This window comes from Sciurus carolinensis, chromosome 4 (genome assembly GCF_902686445.1).
Source record: "Sciurus carolinensis chromosome 4, mSciCar1.2, whole genome shotgun sequence".
NCBI classification, from domain to species: Eukaryota; Metazoa; Chordata; class Mammalia; order Rodentia; family Sciuridae; genus Sciurus; species Sciurus carolinensis.
In genome coordinates this window covers 127959772-127977385 of record NC_062216.1, presented here as the reverse complement: position 1 = coordinate 127977385, position 17614 = coordinate 127959772, and the positions used below count along the sequence as shown (strand labels likewise).

The window sequence follows — 17614 nt, the reverse complement described above, 5'->3', positions numbered from 1 at the left end:
GCTGGGCAAGCATTCTGCCAGTGAGCCACACCCTTAGCCCACTGGCACTGTTTTTAAAGCTTTGGGGTTAAATTAGATAACACAGCCCCCTGAGGGTAGGTACCATCAATCCTATAATGTAGATAACTGATTCAGAGAGATTAAGCAGTTGGCCCAATACCACATGGCTAGTAGGTGACAGCTTGATTCAAGAACCTGTGCACTTCATCATTACGTAAGGTCCATTAAAGGAACTGTAGATCTCTAAGAAAATGCAAGTGTTTTTAGGTGGCAGATAGTGTGTTACCGAAATACTAGTTTTGATCACCTTATCAGAGCATTGATCCATTTGTGAGATTCACATGTTAGGATGGTGAGGGCAGTGAGAAACCCACCTTTGTTAAACCATCAAGCGTCCTAGATTTAGGTCAAGCTCAGTCCTTGAAGAAACCTCATTCTGGCAGCTTCAGACCTTCTTCAGCTACTGTAAGCTCAGCATATTCATTCTGGACTCTGACCTTGCTTCACTTTAGAATAAAAGCCTTTTAGGGCACAAACTCAAAAAGTAGGAAACCTGAAAGTAAGTCTTTCTTTTCCAAAGAAGTTTATGAGAACACTAGTAAATTAATTGCCATTGTTCCTTGCCACTAAAAGATGAGTTCCTATAGTAGTAATAAGGATAAGCAGATCTCCAGCAAACTTTTTTGGGTCAATTGTTCAAAATTAACCTCAAAATAAATTATAGCAGTGTGATATATATAGGCACTGGCAAGAAAGAACAATACTATGGACTGGGGTTGTGACTCAGTGGTAGAGTGCTTGCCTAGCATGTGTGAGGTGTTGGGTTCAATTCTTAGCACTGCATACAAATAAATACCAGATGGGCAAGGTGGTACATGCCTGTATTTCCAGCAACTCAGGAGACAGGGGCAGGAGGATCACAAGTTCAAGGCCAGCCTGGGCAACTTAGCAAGACCCTATCCCAAAATATGAAAAGGGCTGGGAATGTAGCTTGGTGGTGGAGCACCCCTGTGTTCAATCCCCAATACTGGGGGTGGGAAGAGAAGGAGGAGATAGGGAGTAAAAATGTCCATGTGGTAGGAAGAGCCATGACCTCAACCCTGAACCAGAATGTCCGTGACACACCATAAAAGAGAAAACCCAAAATGGATAGTAACCTTGTAGTAGTACCTGTAATGATTGCATCTTTAAAAATAACCTTTACCGGGCTGGGGTTTACCTTGCATGTAGAGACTGTGGTTAGCATGTACAAGGTTGTGGATTTAAAAAAAATTTTTTTAATTTAAAAATTTAAGAAATATTTTAAAGTACTTGTTTGTACTCCAGGGTAGTGCTCTATTTCACATTATTATTGCCAAACTGTCCTTCTGAAAGATGATCTGATTATGTTGAGCTATCCCAAGGGACCAAAAAGGGAAGTTCTCAGCTTTTTATAGTGTGGGGCCTCTAGGGGTTTTCACTCTGGGGTTTTAAAAACAAGTTTCCTGTCTCTATATGAAAAAAAGACTAGAAGGGGACATAGAGAAATTATGGTGATTGGGACATGAGAATTATGTCTATTTTTTAAACTGTTTTAAAACTGTTTTAAAATTGTCTTATACTTTTATAATTTATAGTTTGAAGCACTTAGAGGAAGGGGAGTAGAGTAGGAGTTAGAGAAAAGATGGGGTTGTCAGGAAGGAGGCGGGGGAATTGCCTCTGATCTTCCTGTTTGGGTTGATAGTTGGTGATTAGTGAGACAAGCTGCTTTTTCTCTGGGAGCATTGACTGTCTTGAAATTTAAAAAGAAAAAAAAAATCTTTACAACCTGATATATCTTCAGATTTCTTCTTTCTCTCCTTTTTTCAATTAAAAATGGAAAGGTCCCTGATTCAGGAATTGAATCCTCAAAGCTCCCCATTCACCTGTTCAGGAAGAAATGAAATGGAACCTAACATCTCCATATCTCAGATATGATATGATATCAACACGTTACTGCCAGGCAGATAAATGTGTAAGCAAATAAAACCCCATCTCCACATAATATTGGAAGATCTAACTTGAAGCCAAATATTTGGTTTGGATCTTAGCACTCTCTTGTATGGAAATACTCCAAGAAGGTCCATCTACTCTAGAACTAATCTAGAAAATTGAGTTCTTTCCAGAGCTCACCCAAGATGGCACCTTGTAGACTAGTCATAGATTATTCCATCAATACTAGAAAACAAATTCATCTCATTTCTGGACTGGAGAATGACTCCTGCTCCAACTGGACTTCCTTTGGTTGGTTTGTTCATTTAGTCATTCATTTATGCAGCAAGCATTTTTCAATCATCTACTATGTACGTGCCAGGACTACCCTCAATTCTGCAAGCACAGAGATACACAACCCTTGCCTACAGGAACCCTATGGTTTCAGTGAGGTTAGGAAAGGGGTTGCAGAGGTACTATGCAAGTTCAAAGAGGAGCATCTAACTTGGGTTGGTAAAGGATGAGACTGAGCAGGAGAGGGGTAAGAAAGGTGTTGGATGGACCAGGAATTTTCCTTGAGCCTTAAAAAGGCAAGTGGAAGTTGGCTACTTTGATCAGGCAGGCTAAGGACTCTTCATGCAGAAGAAAGAACCTGTACTGAAGGAGTTGAGACAGAGGGCTGGCTTCTTTGGGAGCTACACACAATGAAGAATACTCGACCTGGTGTGTGGGACCATGGGGGGAGACCTGCAGCCAGACAGGGCAGACCATGAGATGTCTGACGTGCTGCTGAAGGATGTGGGTTCTGTCTTGTTGCCATGAGGAGCCACTGCAGGAACAGCAGTGGAGCGTGTGATCCATCTCGCGTCTGAGTAAACCCCAAATAACAGTTTATCCAACATGCTTCATTATGTCCGAAATAGAAAAATCACTGTTTTCCAGGACAGTTTAGTGACTTGCATTTGTTTGAGCTGACCAAATGCTAGGCTCAGGGTAGGCATCTGTAAATATATGTGTCAGATGAATAAATGAAAAGATGATAGGTTAAGCCATTGTGCAGAAATGGTTCTTTACAATAGACATGTACCTGATTTTTTAAAAGCCCCTACCAGGTCTGCATCTCTGGCAGCTGCATTTAATGCATCAAGGCTGCAGTCACAGGCCACAGTACAAACTGCTGCTTCAACTTGGTCTCATATCTATGAGTTGGCCAAAGTCTTTGCTGTTCAGTTCCTGATTCCTAAGGTCAAGCCTGCTCATGGGCCAGCAGCTTACTGACTATCATTTTATTGGTGGCTGTGCTTTCCGGGCATTCTCACAGAACCTCCTCTGCTCGCCTTGCTTGAAATTGGCCTCCTTTACTCACCTCATGGCAACTATTTAGGCCCTCTTGTTTCCCTCCATTCATGCTCAACTTGGCACTATTAGAATTCAAAGTGTTACTTCAGTTCTGGAATCATATCCATCTACCTACAAATATTTATTGGTACAGGGAGCATAACCAACAATACTTCTTATGCAGGGAGTATAAGAAGATATAATAAGATAAGGAAACAATTCCAAGAGATAGACTTTGCCAGAAATGCCTTACTATAGTGTTCCTTTTTGATACAGTGTTAGCAATGCATTGAAATAATATTGGTTTTTGTTTGTTTGCTTTGGCTGTCCACTGCCAATCAGCAGATACTCAGAGGCATGACATCTTTTGGTGGTATAAAAGCAAAACTGTATAACATGTTTAAAAGTAGATAATTTGGATTGAGCAATTTTAAAATGAAATCTCTAAACTCTAGGTCACTTTAACAAAATCTTATGGTCTGGGAACCCCTGTCTGCAAAGGCACTGGTATCAGAGGTGGGTATGAAGAACATTCAGCCAAGGAAAGGGTTTTGGCTTGGGCTGGTTGGAGAAAGAATGTCAGATGGGATAAGTTAGACTGTCTTCCATAAATTAAAGACCCCCTTCCAAATCTCGGTGGTCTGTACAACAAAATTAAGGCTTAAATCTCATTACATTTCCTTCATTGTTTGGTTGATTCTGTCATCTTTCCAAGGACCCAAGCTGACAGAGCAGCCTCTATCAAAACACTGCCTGTCTCATTTCATGTCAGTGAGGAGATGGCTACTGTGCATTTGTTCTTAAAATTTCTGCCCAGAAGTGACACATCATGTCAACCCACATTTCATTGATCAGAGCAAGTCACATGACATACCTGAGTTCAAGAGGGCACCAGTAATACACCCTACCTCAGAGGTCTTTGCTAAGGTGACCTAAGCCCTGGTGGATGACCATGGTACACCGTGGGAGGTACCACAGGGGAGCAGAAGAACGGGATGGTTGGGGTAGCATTGATAACATTGTTAAAAGCAAGACTCACCCACATGAAACCTTGTGGAAATTGACTGAATGGCAGATTGTTTTGCAATGACAGGTTTTATGATGTCGTATATTATCAAAATATTCTGGTGAGTCAGAATACTCTGGAGAAATTTCTTAGAATTTGTGGTTTTTTTTTTTTTTTCCTTCTTCTTCTTATTTTTAATATGTATGATTTGAAAAAGCAGAAAATTCAGCAGAGGCTATCTTAGGCTGAGAGACACAGGTTGGGCAGCCAGATCCCAGAAATTCTGCCACCCCAGTTTTTTACACATTTGGGGCAAAGAAAGTCATTGAGGCCTCCTGTAGTCCTTAAGTGGAGAGAAGTTTGGGGAACATAACAGATAATCAAAACAGAACCAAAAGAGCAAACAACATCTATAACTTCTCAAACTGTCCTCAGTACCCCTCATCTCCCTTCTTCCATTACTGGTTCTCCACAGAAAGAAAAACATCTCCACAACAGAAGCTGGGCACACAGCAACCTTGGCTCATAGGTTTATGTTCCTTTGATTCTTTTTCTTCCTTGATTTCATTGTATATACATGCAGCTTTCCATCTTTTTTTTTTTTTTTTTTACATTTACATAGGGTAATGATGTTTTTTTTTATTTTTCCCCTCCCCCCACCCCTTCCACCCCTTTTTTCCCTCTACACAGTCCTTCTTTCCTTCATTCTTGCCGCTCTCCTTAGCCTAACTCTAAACCTAACCCTAAACCTAATGCTAGCCCCTCCCACCCCCAGCACATATACTAAAATTGGAACGATACAGAGAAGATTAGCATGGCCCCTGCGCAGCTTTCCATCTTTAGCAGTGTATCACAGTGGTTAGCAACAGAGCAGAGGCACTGTGGGTAGGCCTCCCAGGCCTTGTTCCAGTGGTTTTGAAACTTTCGTGTGAAAGAGAATCATCTGAGGAGCTCTTTAAAACACAGACTGCTGCTCCCCATGTCCAGATGAGTACTCACTGATCAGCACTTCTGGGTGGAACCCAAGAATGTGCATTTCCAGCAAGTTCCCAGGTGTTGCTAATGCTTCTGGTCCTGGGACCACACTTTGAGAACCACTACCGTATGAGGTTAAGGAAGACTGTTTCCTCATGTGTGGCAGCATAATATTAATACTGCTTATAGATTTTAGGGTTAAATGAATGAGTTTATGCAAAACGCTTTCAGTTGTAAATGACACCACATAAGCATAGCCAATCTGGAAACTTGTCCATACTTTTTGTCTCTGTTTTGTTATCATCTGCTAGTTTTTGTGTTAGTTTTTGTTTGGTTTTTGTAATGACCTGCTTTATAGGGACTAATTTTCCTCTATTTCACATCCAGAGGGCATTTGAACTGTGGAAACTGATTAAACTGATATGATTACTGTATGATTTCCACTCTTCTGTAGACTCATCCATTATTTGTGTACCAGATGTGATCAGCTTCTTGTGTGTGTGTGTTTGTGTGTGTGTGTGTGTGTGTGTGTTAATGGGAATATGCATAAACTGAAAGTTTGGTGTCGGATCTGTGGACCATTCTTCTCAAAGGTAAAAGGAACTCTCACTGTTGATAAACCATTACAGGGACAGCCTCACAAAAGCCTTGCCAAGAGAGCTGTTATTCCCTTTTATCTTTGAAACAGATGCTCAGTGCATTGGGCAAGCTCTCTCAAGCTCTGACTTAGGTCAAAGGTTACTTGTTAGGGTACACAGAGAAATGTGCAAGTCTGAGAAACCCACAGCTGATCCAGCACTCTGGGTACGAGTTCGTGTGTCCCGCCATGTATACAAGTCCAGGGTCAGGGCCACCCAGGGTCTCTGCTTCTCTCTGCACATGTTACACTGAAACTATAAAGGCAGAAGTAGTCTGATGGTGTTCTTACATCAGCACCCAGCATGGATTGTGCCCGTAATTTAGTCTTTGATTTGATTGTCTTGTCCTGGACGGAGCAGTCAGAGCCAGGTAGCAGGCAGGACCCTGTCCCAGGTACAAACCATAGAAACACAACACTGAAAAAACTGCCTGCAGAGTTCTTCCTGAAACCAGAGCTCCAGCCTATCCTTCCTACTCCTAGGAAGATTGAGGCAGCATGGTGTTATCAGAAGTGCACAAGTCTTGGGCTCAGATGGGTCTGGATTTGAACCTGGTGCTGCCATTTAACTCAGCTATGAATTGTGGCTTTCACCCCCCTATACAGAGGTGTTATGAAGATCCAGTAGCATACAGCATTTCCTTAGCATAGTGCCTGTTCATAATATCCAGACTATATGAATGATAAAGTATGATATTTTAATTGTTCTGTTCTTATTTTTTAAAAACCAAGAAAAAAAATTTTAATTCTTTTAATTTTAAAAACTGAAAGATGAAAAAGAAAAAAAAATCACTTGATTTTTATCACCCTCTCACCTCCTTATCACTGATATGTGCTGTTTTCATCTCTTATAGGGACACCTCCATTGTTTAAGGCTTCATTTGCTGTGGTGCTATATTTTTTAATGAATAGCCTGTTTTACGTGTTTTGATATTATACAATTTTACATTGATTTTTCTCACAATGGAAATTGTTTGATTTATTTCTTTGTACTGAGGATTGAACCCAGGAGCACTTAGCCACTGAGCCACATCTCCAACTTTTATTTTTTATTTTGAGATAGGGTCTTGCTTATTTGCTTAGAGCCTCACTAAATTGTTCAGATTGACTTTGAACTTGCGATCCTCCTGCCTCAACCTCCCAAACCTGTCTTAGAAATATTTTTAATGTTAGATTCTGTACATAATTTTAGTGAACATGGCACAATTTGCATAAAATTACTTCTTGGTGGACCCCTAACAAGAAAGAACTGGTAGAATAAATGGAAGTGTGCTCATACAACTAAAAGGAGCAAAAGTATATCCGTTAACATAGAAACAGTTTTATCATTTTATGTAAAGTGAGATGGTTTTACCTAAAGATCGGCTCCCAAATCTATCTGGACTATACACTGACTCTGTTTCTTTTAAACTGTAATAGCAATGGGCAGGGAGGAGGGTAGAAGTTCACTGGATTAAACAAAGGAGAATGAAGGGAGGACAGGGAATGGGAATAGGAAAGACAGTAGAATGAATTGGATATAACTTTGCTATGTTCTTATATGAATACACAACTAGTATATCTCCACATCATATACAACCATAACAATGGGAAGTTATACTCCATGTATGTATGATATGCCAAAATATTCTACTGTCATATGTAATTAAAAAGAACAAATAAAAATTTTTAAAAAGACTGTAATAGGCCTCAGAATCACCAAAGGGACTTTTTTAATGTCTCAGACTTTACCCATGGAGTTTGATTTAGTAGATGGAGTTTGAGGCTCAGGAATTGGCATTCAGGGAGGACGGGGGATGTGATCAGTGACAGAGTGTCTGCTTAGCATGGTACAAGGCTCTGGGTTCAATCCCTGGCACTACCAAAAAGAGAGAATTTAGGAAATCACCTTTTTTTTTTTTTTTTTTTTTTTTTTAAACAAGGATCCCAGGAGATTCTCGTGTGGAAATGGTACCTCCTGTATTGACCTGTTGAAGCTTACTTAATTTTCCAAGCTTCTCCTCTCTTCTCCTGAACTCCTATGTACATTTTAGCACTTCCTGTCTTCTTTCTTGTCTTGTGTATCTTAGTGAATCATAAACTGTAACCCTTTTCCTGATCTTCTGAGCAACCCAATTTGGTACCGAGGGCCCCGGGTTTGTGTTAAACCCTGAGAGAGTTAGTAAGCGTAGATTCTGAAGTATCTGGAATCCAAATTTAATTTATTTTATAATGAAGAGAAAAAGGCAGAATACTTTGGAACTCTTTATCACACCTGTTACCAGCTAGAACTTCAGAGAATAAAGGTAGTCTTTCCAACCTTGATAGAGGAAGAAAAACCTTGCTTACATTACCCTAGTTTTGGCAATCAGGTTGTTGAAAGTAAGTGGTTTGTCTTTTGTGCACTTCCCCTGGTCTTAACCAGAGATGGCCAGCGTTGGTTGGAGGGGCGGGGAAAGCCCTTCAAGAGGCAGGTCACTGCAAAAGGATTGTGTGTATTCTCTAGGTTGTGGGTTGATTTCATTCTCAGACTTAGTGCCGCTGAAGTCATTCAAGGTAAGTTTCTCATCTTGCAGTTCACTTAGAGGTCATTTGTGCTAAAGTGGGGATTGAATTACCCACCAAAGGACTTCTTCACTTGGTTTGATCAGTTTGATTTCCTTCCCTCCTTAAACTAAGTAATATTGGATGTCCACATCAGGTGAGATTTTTGCTGTCTTTTCCTGTCTTTTGTGTAAAAAATAGACTCAGAATTGTAAATTAAAATTGATAAATATTATATTGAGATGATACTGAATTTTCCCCTTTCCTGTAAGGGGACAAAAACCATACTCGGTACAAATCTGTGATTATGCTAACTTTAAAAGCATTAATAGTTGCAGAAAAGAATTCCCCAGAAACCAACCAAAAAAGCCAAGTTTAACAACTCACTCATAAAAAGTTCTTCTTGTTTCATATGAAATGTTAACTTTGTAGGATTGAAGTTCCAGATAACCATTGGGGAATGGAGGGTTCTGGTTAACCAAATGCTTCTGGTGGGGAATGACCAGATGGAATGTACATGTCTACATAATGCTCAGAATCCTTATTCCCCACCCCTTTGATGCTGGGGATTTAACAAAGGGATGCTTTACCACTGAGCTATATCCCAGCCCCTTAACCCTTTTTTTTTTTTTTTTTTTTTTTTTTTGAGGACAGTGTCTCACTAAGTTGCTTAGTACCTCACTAAGTTTCTGAGGCTGGCAATCTTCCTGTCTCAGCTTCCCTGGTGGGTGAGATTACAGGCATGCACACCACACCCATCCAGAACCCTATTCTGTAAAATAGGGTATCCTATTCTGGATCATCTGTAAAACCCTATATCTATAAAGCATTTCATGATTTCCCCTCTTTGGAAAAAGGTAACCATTTCTTTTGTTCTATACCTGTGACAATACCCTACACACATTTCTGTGATCATATGTGTCACACTGTAGTGTGTGCATGTTGTTACTCTGAACTAGATCAAAAATTCAGGAGCAGGGGGTATAGTTCAGTGATATCTCACACAATTAGCTTGCTGAATTTAATCTTCAGCATCTAAAAAAACATCACTGGGCGTGGGGCATGTCACTGATCCAGGATGAATATCTGGATATAGTAGTAGTCAAATGTCTGAATGAAAGAGAACTCTGCACTGAACAGGGACTATCAGTCAGACAAACTACATTCTGTGGGCATTTTCTGAAAATTTCTAGCTACTGAATTTAAAACATCAACCTGTCATGACAAATTTCCCTAAAAAATTATTCTAATAATATCATGAGTAAATGTTGAAAAAGACAAATCCAATATTGGCTTCTCCCTCATCTTTCTCATTGCCACTGAGTGCTCCCCACTCTGTAAGATCCCTGATTTGAGGAACTAGATCAGAAATTCTGCAGAAACCTGCTTAACATTAACCTGTTAGTTGTTGTTAAATTCCTTTCCTGGGCTTTTAATCTCCACATGCAGCTGAGATCATTTGAACTTTGTGTATACCTGATAGATATCAAACACAAGCCCAATCTCCAAGTTTATATTAAAAGCGCCAGCCAATTTTAGAATTGAAAAGGACTTCTTTGCTTGCATTGGTTGGGAACCAAGCCCCCTAAGAAATGGGTAGTTTTTATTGGTGAGAGGAACGCTAGAAATGAAATCAAATAGACAGGGGGCTTAAGTCATGATCTCCTTTTGCCTGCATAGTCATAAAAAGTTTACTTAATATTTTTGAAGATCAGTTTTCTCACTTGTGAAGTTTGATCAATAACCCATGACGGGATTGCTTGAGGTGATGTGAACCAAGTACCAGCTGTAATATCTGCACAGAGGCCATCCTCAGTGATCTTGTTTCTGCCCGTCCAGTCTAAGGCAGAGCTGGGACTTAGAAGTTTTCCTTGGCATTGTTAGGACAGGTTGTGGCTGCTAGTTTACTTGGCAGAACTCATGCACATCAAAAATACAAACGAAGGGGCTTGTCACTGCAGCATTTGAACACAGGATTCAGGGTTTTTCACTTTAAAAACTATCTCCCTCCTGAGTTACATGTCTTATTACTGTTGCTTTTTTCACTTTGTTTGCACTGCAACTTATGGCCCCCTTCCAGTCAACCATCAACTGTAATTTAACTTTGTTTAATTGTGCGCCTTCTCAAGATTGTTTCTGTGAGGCTTCAGGTTCTCCAGTGAAGTATATAAACATTTCAACAAAATAGATCTGTGTAACCTAGTAAGTGTTCAATTTTTTAAAAATTGCGTCCTAGAATAATAAATATCTGTGTTAAATTGAAAGGGTTTCCCTAAATTCTGGCAGTAAATGAGAGCATTTGTTAGTAAATGAGAGAAATGTTAGTCATGTGAACTGAAGTCACCAAGAAATGTTAAAGTAATCAGGTGGGAGAAACGGTCTCACTGGTCTTCTATTCTCATTCTTCCAGAGTTCATTTGTCATTTTAAGAGACAACTTACTTTTCTCTTTTTCTTCCCCATAAAGGTAGAAACCTGTGGGTTCTTGTCGTGGGGCGGTTTCCTAAAGAACACAGAGTTGGGATTCCAGAATTCAAATACGTGGCAAATATGCATGGAGATGAGGTACGTACATGGCATGCATTTCTGCAGAGTCACCAGACACATATCCCCTCAGGTCTCTTGAATTTGGTATAAATGCTAGAGAGGACACATGGAGAAGATCATACGTTGCAACAAGAAGCAAGTTCTTTCTATGAGACTTTCTGTGGGAGTTTAAGGAATCGGGGTCCAACAGCAGCACAGCCATTTGGTCATATACCTGGTGCCCTGTGAGAGTAAGCTGAGCTGCTTTTGTGCTTAAAACTACAAGAATAACAGTGCTCTGAACTCCTGCCAGCCAAGACCTGCCATCCTTTCCAGGTTGATTGTCTGCTCATCCAGGTCAGCATTAAGGTGACCCAGCAAAGGAGCTCCATTTATTTGAACTCAGAACAATTAGAAGATTCCAAATAGCCATCCAGACTCCTAACATCTGGCTTGGAATACTTTTGTCACTCTCAGTCTTATACTCGGTATTTTCTTTCTTTTCTTCCTTCCTTTCCTTTTCTTCTTTCCTTCCTTCCTTGGATTGAACCAAGGAAGGTGCTTTACCACTGACCTATATCCCTAGCCCTTTTTATTTTTATTTTGAGACAGGGTCTTGCTAAGTTGCTGATGGCCTTGCTAAGTTGCTGAGACTGGTCTTGAACTTGGGATCCTCCTGCCTCAGCCTGGGATTACAGGATGCACCGCTGCACCTGACATACTTAGTGTTTCCAGTGTTTATGTTTAGGTAGCCACACAGAACTCTCTCAGACGCACCATTCAACAAATGCTGTCAAAGGCCATAAGAGTGTCTGACCTTTTTTTTTTTTAAGTTAGAAGAGATGAACTCTTTTTATTTTGTTTCATAAAATGCCCTTTTATCACTCTTACCTGCCCAGCCATTCTGGCACATGGTTGAGGATGTTCACCTCCTTTTCTTACCTTACTTCCTTAGAATACTGAGAACATGACAACTGTAGTATTTTCTACTCACCAGGACTCCACAAGTCTGGGCAGTCAAGTGAAAAAAGGTGGTTTCCTGTCATCACTGTAAAGAAATAATGCATGAGAATGTGCAGAATACCCTACAAAACACTTAACTTACAGGAATTTCAGTGTAAATGCATATTCCAATGAGTGCAACCTGCTGACTTGTTGGAACACTCCAGATTTGCAATAGCCTGGGTGGCTTGTTCTCATCAGTGCTGTGCTTCCTGACCTGGCTTCACCCTCCCCGAGCCCAGGCTCCAGTGGAACTGGCTCCACCCCCATGACACGCACAGCCTGCCCTTGCCAGGCATGCTGCCCAACCTGCCCTGCTGAGAGAGGGTACTTCTTGCCGCCAGAGCAAAGATGCAAACATCTTCCTCTCAAAAATAGTAGATATTTGAACCTGATTTGGGGGCACCGAAGTTTGATCCATCTGTGACTTTCTGAACATAACAGATTGTTTCTTTAAAAAAAAAAAAAAAAAAAAAAAAAAAAAAAAACTTTCTATTGCTGGGAGTCCAACCAAAGTTGCTTTTAAAAAACAAATGTTAGAGTAGCCCAGACGTCTTTCCCTTTTGCTCTCCAGTCTATTGATCAAGGTCCCTTGGAATCCATTTTTAATAAGAGACAGGTGGCACTCTTTGCCTTCAGTAGTTTATTTATTGAATTCCTGGCATTTCATCTCAGAAATTAACCCTTAAAACCGAAACTTCCAAAGATAAGAAGAAATGTTGCCCCCACCTACACCTTAATTTGCTTATTCTTTCCATGCAGTTTCCCAAATTTCTGGGGTCTTTCTCACTGGGTAGTTGATGTGTCCCATAATGTCAGGTCTCTTGAGTTCACCCTGATTCTTTAAGGAATAGTGAGGACTGAGATTAGGCAGAGGAAAAAGGTTTCAGTGTGTTTTGGGGTGGGGATTCGAAGCACTATAAACCCCTTTCATGTCCCAACTGGTAGCAGTGTCTGTGGGCTCCACGGGGCTGATAAGAAAGTTGTTATTTTGAATTTGAGGTCTTTAATATTCAGCTCTGCTGGTGCCACAAGGAACTAGAGAGAGCGATGGCCTAATCTTGGAGCAGAGGAGTCACTTGGCACAGGGTCTAATTCCCACTTTGATCCTCACTTAAATCTTTTGGCACTGAAAGCATTCGTAATGATTTTCTGTCTTATTAAAAAGCAACATAGTCAGATGTGGTGGCATACTCCTGTAATCTCAGTGGTTTGGAAGGCTGAGGAAGGAGGTTCATGAGTTCAAAGCCAGCCTCAGCAAAAATGAGGTGCTAAGCAACGCAGTGAGACCCTGACTCTACATAAAATGGGCTGGGAATGTGGCTCAGTGGTGGAGTGCCCTGAGTTCAATCCCCGGTACCTGCCCCCCCACCACCAAAAAAAAAAAAAAAGAAAGAAAGAAAAGAAAAAAAGCAATGTAGTTAGTCATTTAGGACATCAACCCTTAGCCTCCCTGGAGGTTTGCCTTGTTATATTGGTACAAACTTGGAGCTCTGACCTTAGAATCTTGGAATCTTCTGGGAATTTATGGACCTGAATATGGAATATGTGGACAGTCCCTGCAGGAGGCACATACATACTGAGAGGCATGATGGACAAAATTGGCCACACGATTAAGATTTTTCTCTCTCCCAAGTGTGTGCATGTGGGTATGTGGTGTTACCACTTGATACCATGGCTCCATGGCAGTGAGCAGCAGCATCAGGAGGATCCAGTTTGGCCATTTCCCCCCATGAATCTCCAACTCTTTATGTCCTGTTTTAGAATTGGGTCTTTTTCTTATTAAAAATAATCTGTTAGGTTTTCTACTATATATCCAAGGGGTTGGGGGAGGCAAACTTGAGCTTTCCGTCTGATTATGGCAGCCAGGACTGAATAGAGGAAAGCACAGAGAGAATTTTTGCAACTCAGGAATAAACTATGAAGAGCCTTTTTACTCCAAAGAAGAACCTACAATTTGAGTATATATAAGTAGTGTTGGAAAGTGTCCTCTTCCACCTTCACCTGGTTATTATACCTTTAAAATAAAAGTTAAGACTTTTTTTTTTTTAATAGTACTGGAGATTGAACCCAGGGATGCTGTACCACTGGGCTACATTCCCAGACCTTTTTGTTTTTATTTTGAGATAGGGTCTCACTAGAGTTGCCCATGCTGGCCTCAAACTTTCTGTCCTCCTGCCTCAGCCTCCCCAGTAGCTGGGATTATAATTGTATGTGACCATACCCAACTGCAATCTATTTTTTTAAATTAAAGGCAAAACTATGACTCTTCAAAAAAAAAAAAAAAAAAAGATGTTATTGTGGGCACGGTGGCACAGCCCTATAACTCCAGCTACTTGGGAGACTGAGACAGGAAGATCACAAGTTTGAGGCCAGCCTGGAAAATTTAGCAAGGCTCTAAGGGAGTCCAGCTTTGGATTTGCAACAAAACTGTCTGAATCTGAAGCCTGAGCGCTGAGCCTTACCCAGTGAATCTACCCCTTTTAATCTCTCCACTGTCCCTGGGATGTTCTGTTTTTCCTGTTTTAGTGTTGTATATAGATATTTGGTCTATCTCAAATTAATTTTATCTAGATGGATACTCAGTTGTTCCAGAATCATTTAATGAGAACACTTGGGCTTATTGATCATATGAACGAGAAACAGGCTCTTAGGAGCAACACTGAAATAGATTTCTCCAAGTTACCAATCTTGGTCCCTTTTGTCTTCGACTTCCTGCTTGCCTCTCCTGATTGCCTTTAGCATGGGAGGAGATTTCTGAGGTTTCACCTTTGTTAGTTTAGTAAGACTAGCAGGTGTTTTTCTAGTTCATCCAGGCCCTGGTTTACACATGTATTGGAACTTAGAATCGTAAAGCCCCAATTCTAGGTTTAATATATGCAGCCTCCTCATTGACACACCTGAAGTTTAGTCAGGTTTTCTAATCGGTAGGGCACTGATGGGGTTCTGCCCTTCCCTTACTCCACAGGTACTCGGACTGTTTGGGGTTGGGATTTGTGTCCCCCACGCCTTCCTCTACCACCTCATTCTGCTACTTTCTTGCTTAGTAGACACTATAACCAGTAATCTAAAATTGAGCTTTACTTACAGCTCATGTCCTGACGCTGGGAATATACATAACATCCTTGGCCTCTGTGTGGTTGCCGGAGCGCCACCTGGGAGGGTCTCCAGGCCTCCTTCCTTCCTAAAGCCCTCTGCACTTTTCTGTGCTTTTTATCTGTCCCTCACTCCCCCCGCCCCCCCCCCTTTTTTTTCTTTAATAGAAAAAGCTGTTTTACTTGGGTAATTGCTGGTTTGATTAAGGCTTCTCTAATTCCTCTCTAATGGAAATACTGAAGCGAGGCACGACTATGTTTTTAAGAATTTAGTGCCTAGAGTTTTAAGCTCACCCAGCAACAGGCAAAGTACAGGTCAGAGCTTGGATTCCAGCCCCAGTGGCCTTGACCTCAGGGCTATGTCTTGATTACTGTAGGAGTAGGTATTCAATGTGTTTCTTAAGTTGAACTAAATTGCAAATATGATTTTTTTTTCTTTTTTGGCTAGGAGTTTAAATTTCTGTTTCTTAAATGTCAGTTTTTACTGTGATTGTTTATTTGGGTTTAGACTTTTGAAAAATCCACATCACATTTGGAATCTCACATTTGGTAACATTTGTTTATAGTTTATTGTATTCCAGATATATAGGTTGAAAGGAAAAACATTTCCTAGAAATAGTGAGCATATTTTTTAACCTAAAAATAAAGGACATATGACTTTTACATATCTGAGTATAGAAACAGTTTATGAGATGTAATTTGTATGTCTAACTGTTTGTACTTAGAGGATATTTTAATGGTTTATGCAGACGATAGGAGATACTATCTGAAATTGTGTGTGTCTTAGAAAGTCTGGGATGTGTAGTCAACATGAGATGGAGGTGTCAAATTTATTAGAACAAAAATATAGAAGCTGTCCTTCCAAAACTTTCCTCCACCACTATTGTAGATAGCAAACTGTTCTCAGTTATGCAGCATGGCTTTAAATAATGAGATTCTTTCTGTTTGGATTTAGACAGAGCTAATGGTTATTCCAGGTGAAGTGTCAGATTCATTTTTAGCATGTAGTAGATTCCTCAAACAGTGATCTGTTTCTCCAGCTCTTTTGGGGGAGGCTGAGCCACCAGTGTGACCATACACTTAGATTTCTTGTCATAAGCAGAATTGTCAGCCCCCACCCCTGTAAATGTTGTTCAGTACCGAAAAATCGATCACAAAAAACAACTATCATTTGAACATCTCTGCTTCCTAAGCACCTTAGGTCCTCGTGTTTCCAGAAGTTCTTCCTCAGGATGGTCTTGACCTTGTACTGGATTTGGCAGCAGTAACTTATTAACAGTTACGTACTGAATACATGATACACTGGAAACTATGTAAGATGTACCCGGGACGCAGAGGAAAACGGTTCAGACACTTGCTCTCAAGGCTTAGATGGTGGAGTGGGGAAGGGGTGGTCAGCCAGGTTAACTGTAATCTGCGTGAACAGTGTTAGATAGTGTGGGCGTGGAGTGTGCAGGGGCCACACAGGCAGGTCGCTAAACCCAGACCTGGGAGACCAGGGACAGTATGTTAGATAATGTAATATATAGGCTCACTAGTTGAACGAGGATTAACTAGGCCATCAGACAAATGAATTAAATCTGTAACACACCATTGTGGAAGCCCAGAACTGAAATTTCTGTTTATGTCTGTGCCTCCCCCCCCCCCCCCTCTCCCTCTCCCCCTCTCTCCCTCTCTCCCTCTCCCTCTCTCCCTCTCTCCCTCCCTCCCTCTCTCCCTCTCTCCCTCTCTCCCTCTCTCCCTCTCTCCCTCTCTCCCTCTCTCCCTCTCTCCCTCTCTCCCTCTCTCCCTCTCTCTCCCTCTCTCCCTCCCTCTCTCCCTCTCTCCCTCTCTCTCCCTCTCTCTCCCACTCTCTCCCTCTCTCCCCACCTCTCCCCCCCTTTTCTCCTTTCTCTCTCTCTCTCTCTCTCTCTCCCTTCTCTTTTCTCTCTTTCCCCTCTCTCTCTCCCCTCTTTTCTCTTTCTCCCTCTCTCCCTTCTCTTTTCTCTCTCTCTCTCTTCCCCCCACTCTCTTTCCTTTCTTTTCTCTCTCTCTCCCCCTACTAACTATGTTGTGGATTGTTCCTTCAAATTTTTCCCATTGTGTTATAAAAACATCCTTTGGAGATCTAGTCTCATTTTTATCTATCTGGCAAATTCCAGTTCGGCTGAATTGCACTAAACCTGATGGAGACTTGATTCTCTGCCTTCTGGGTTATTGCCATTTTAACAACCGCCTGAATCGCCAGTGAAAGGCTCCCGAAGCCATGTATGCTCCCTGGGCCTCCCAGGCTCTTACTGGGGGTCTTTTCATGAAGTCCACACTCTCACAGAAAGGAAGTGAGCGTGCTGGATGAAAGGCTGGGTAAGCTAAGGGAGACTGTTTTCACCACATTCTTTCTTAAAATTTGAACTCTCCAAGGTTTCATAGTCAAAGACTTAATTCTAAAGTCTTAAAATTGGGAAGGGAGGGAAGTTTATACATAAAACATGAGTGAATGTTTGAGACATTTATATTAAAGTTGGGAAGAATTAATTTGAATAATATTTGGCTTAAATCTGCTGTTACAGAGGCAGCAAATATG

General features: G+C 41.1%; 1 protein-coding gene and 1 non-coding gene across 2 annotated transcripts in view; both read left to right on the top strand.

The window, feature by feature from the left end:
- The window catches only part of Cpm (carboxypeptidase M), a 66400-nt gene that overhangs the window by 24969 nt on the left and 23817 nt on the right, over positions 1–17614 (top strand). Inside the window, exon 3 of the mRNA XM_047550217.1 lies at positions 10896–10993. Coding sequence (XP_047406173.1) covers positions 10896–10993 — 98 coding nt within the window. The remainder of the gene's footprint in view (positions 1–10895; positions 10994–17614) is intronic.
- Positions 5053–5154, top strand: LOC124984091 (U6 spliceosomal RNA). The gene has a single exon (XR_007108556.1). It is a non-coding gene; the product is annotated as a U6 spliceosomal RNA (small nuclear RNA).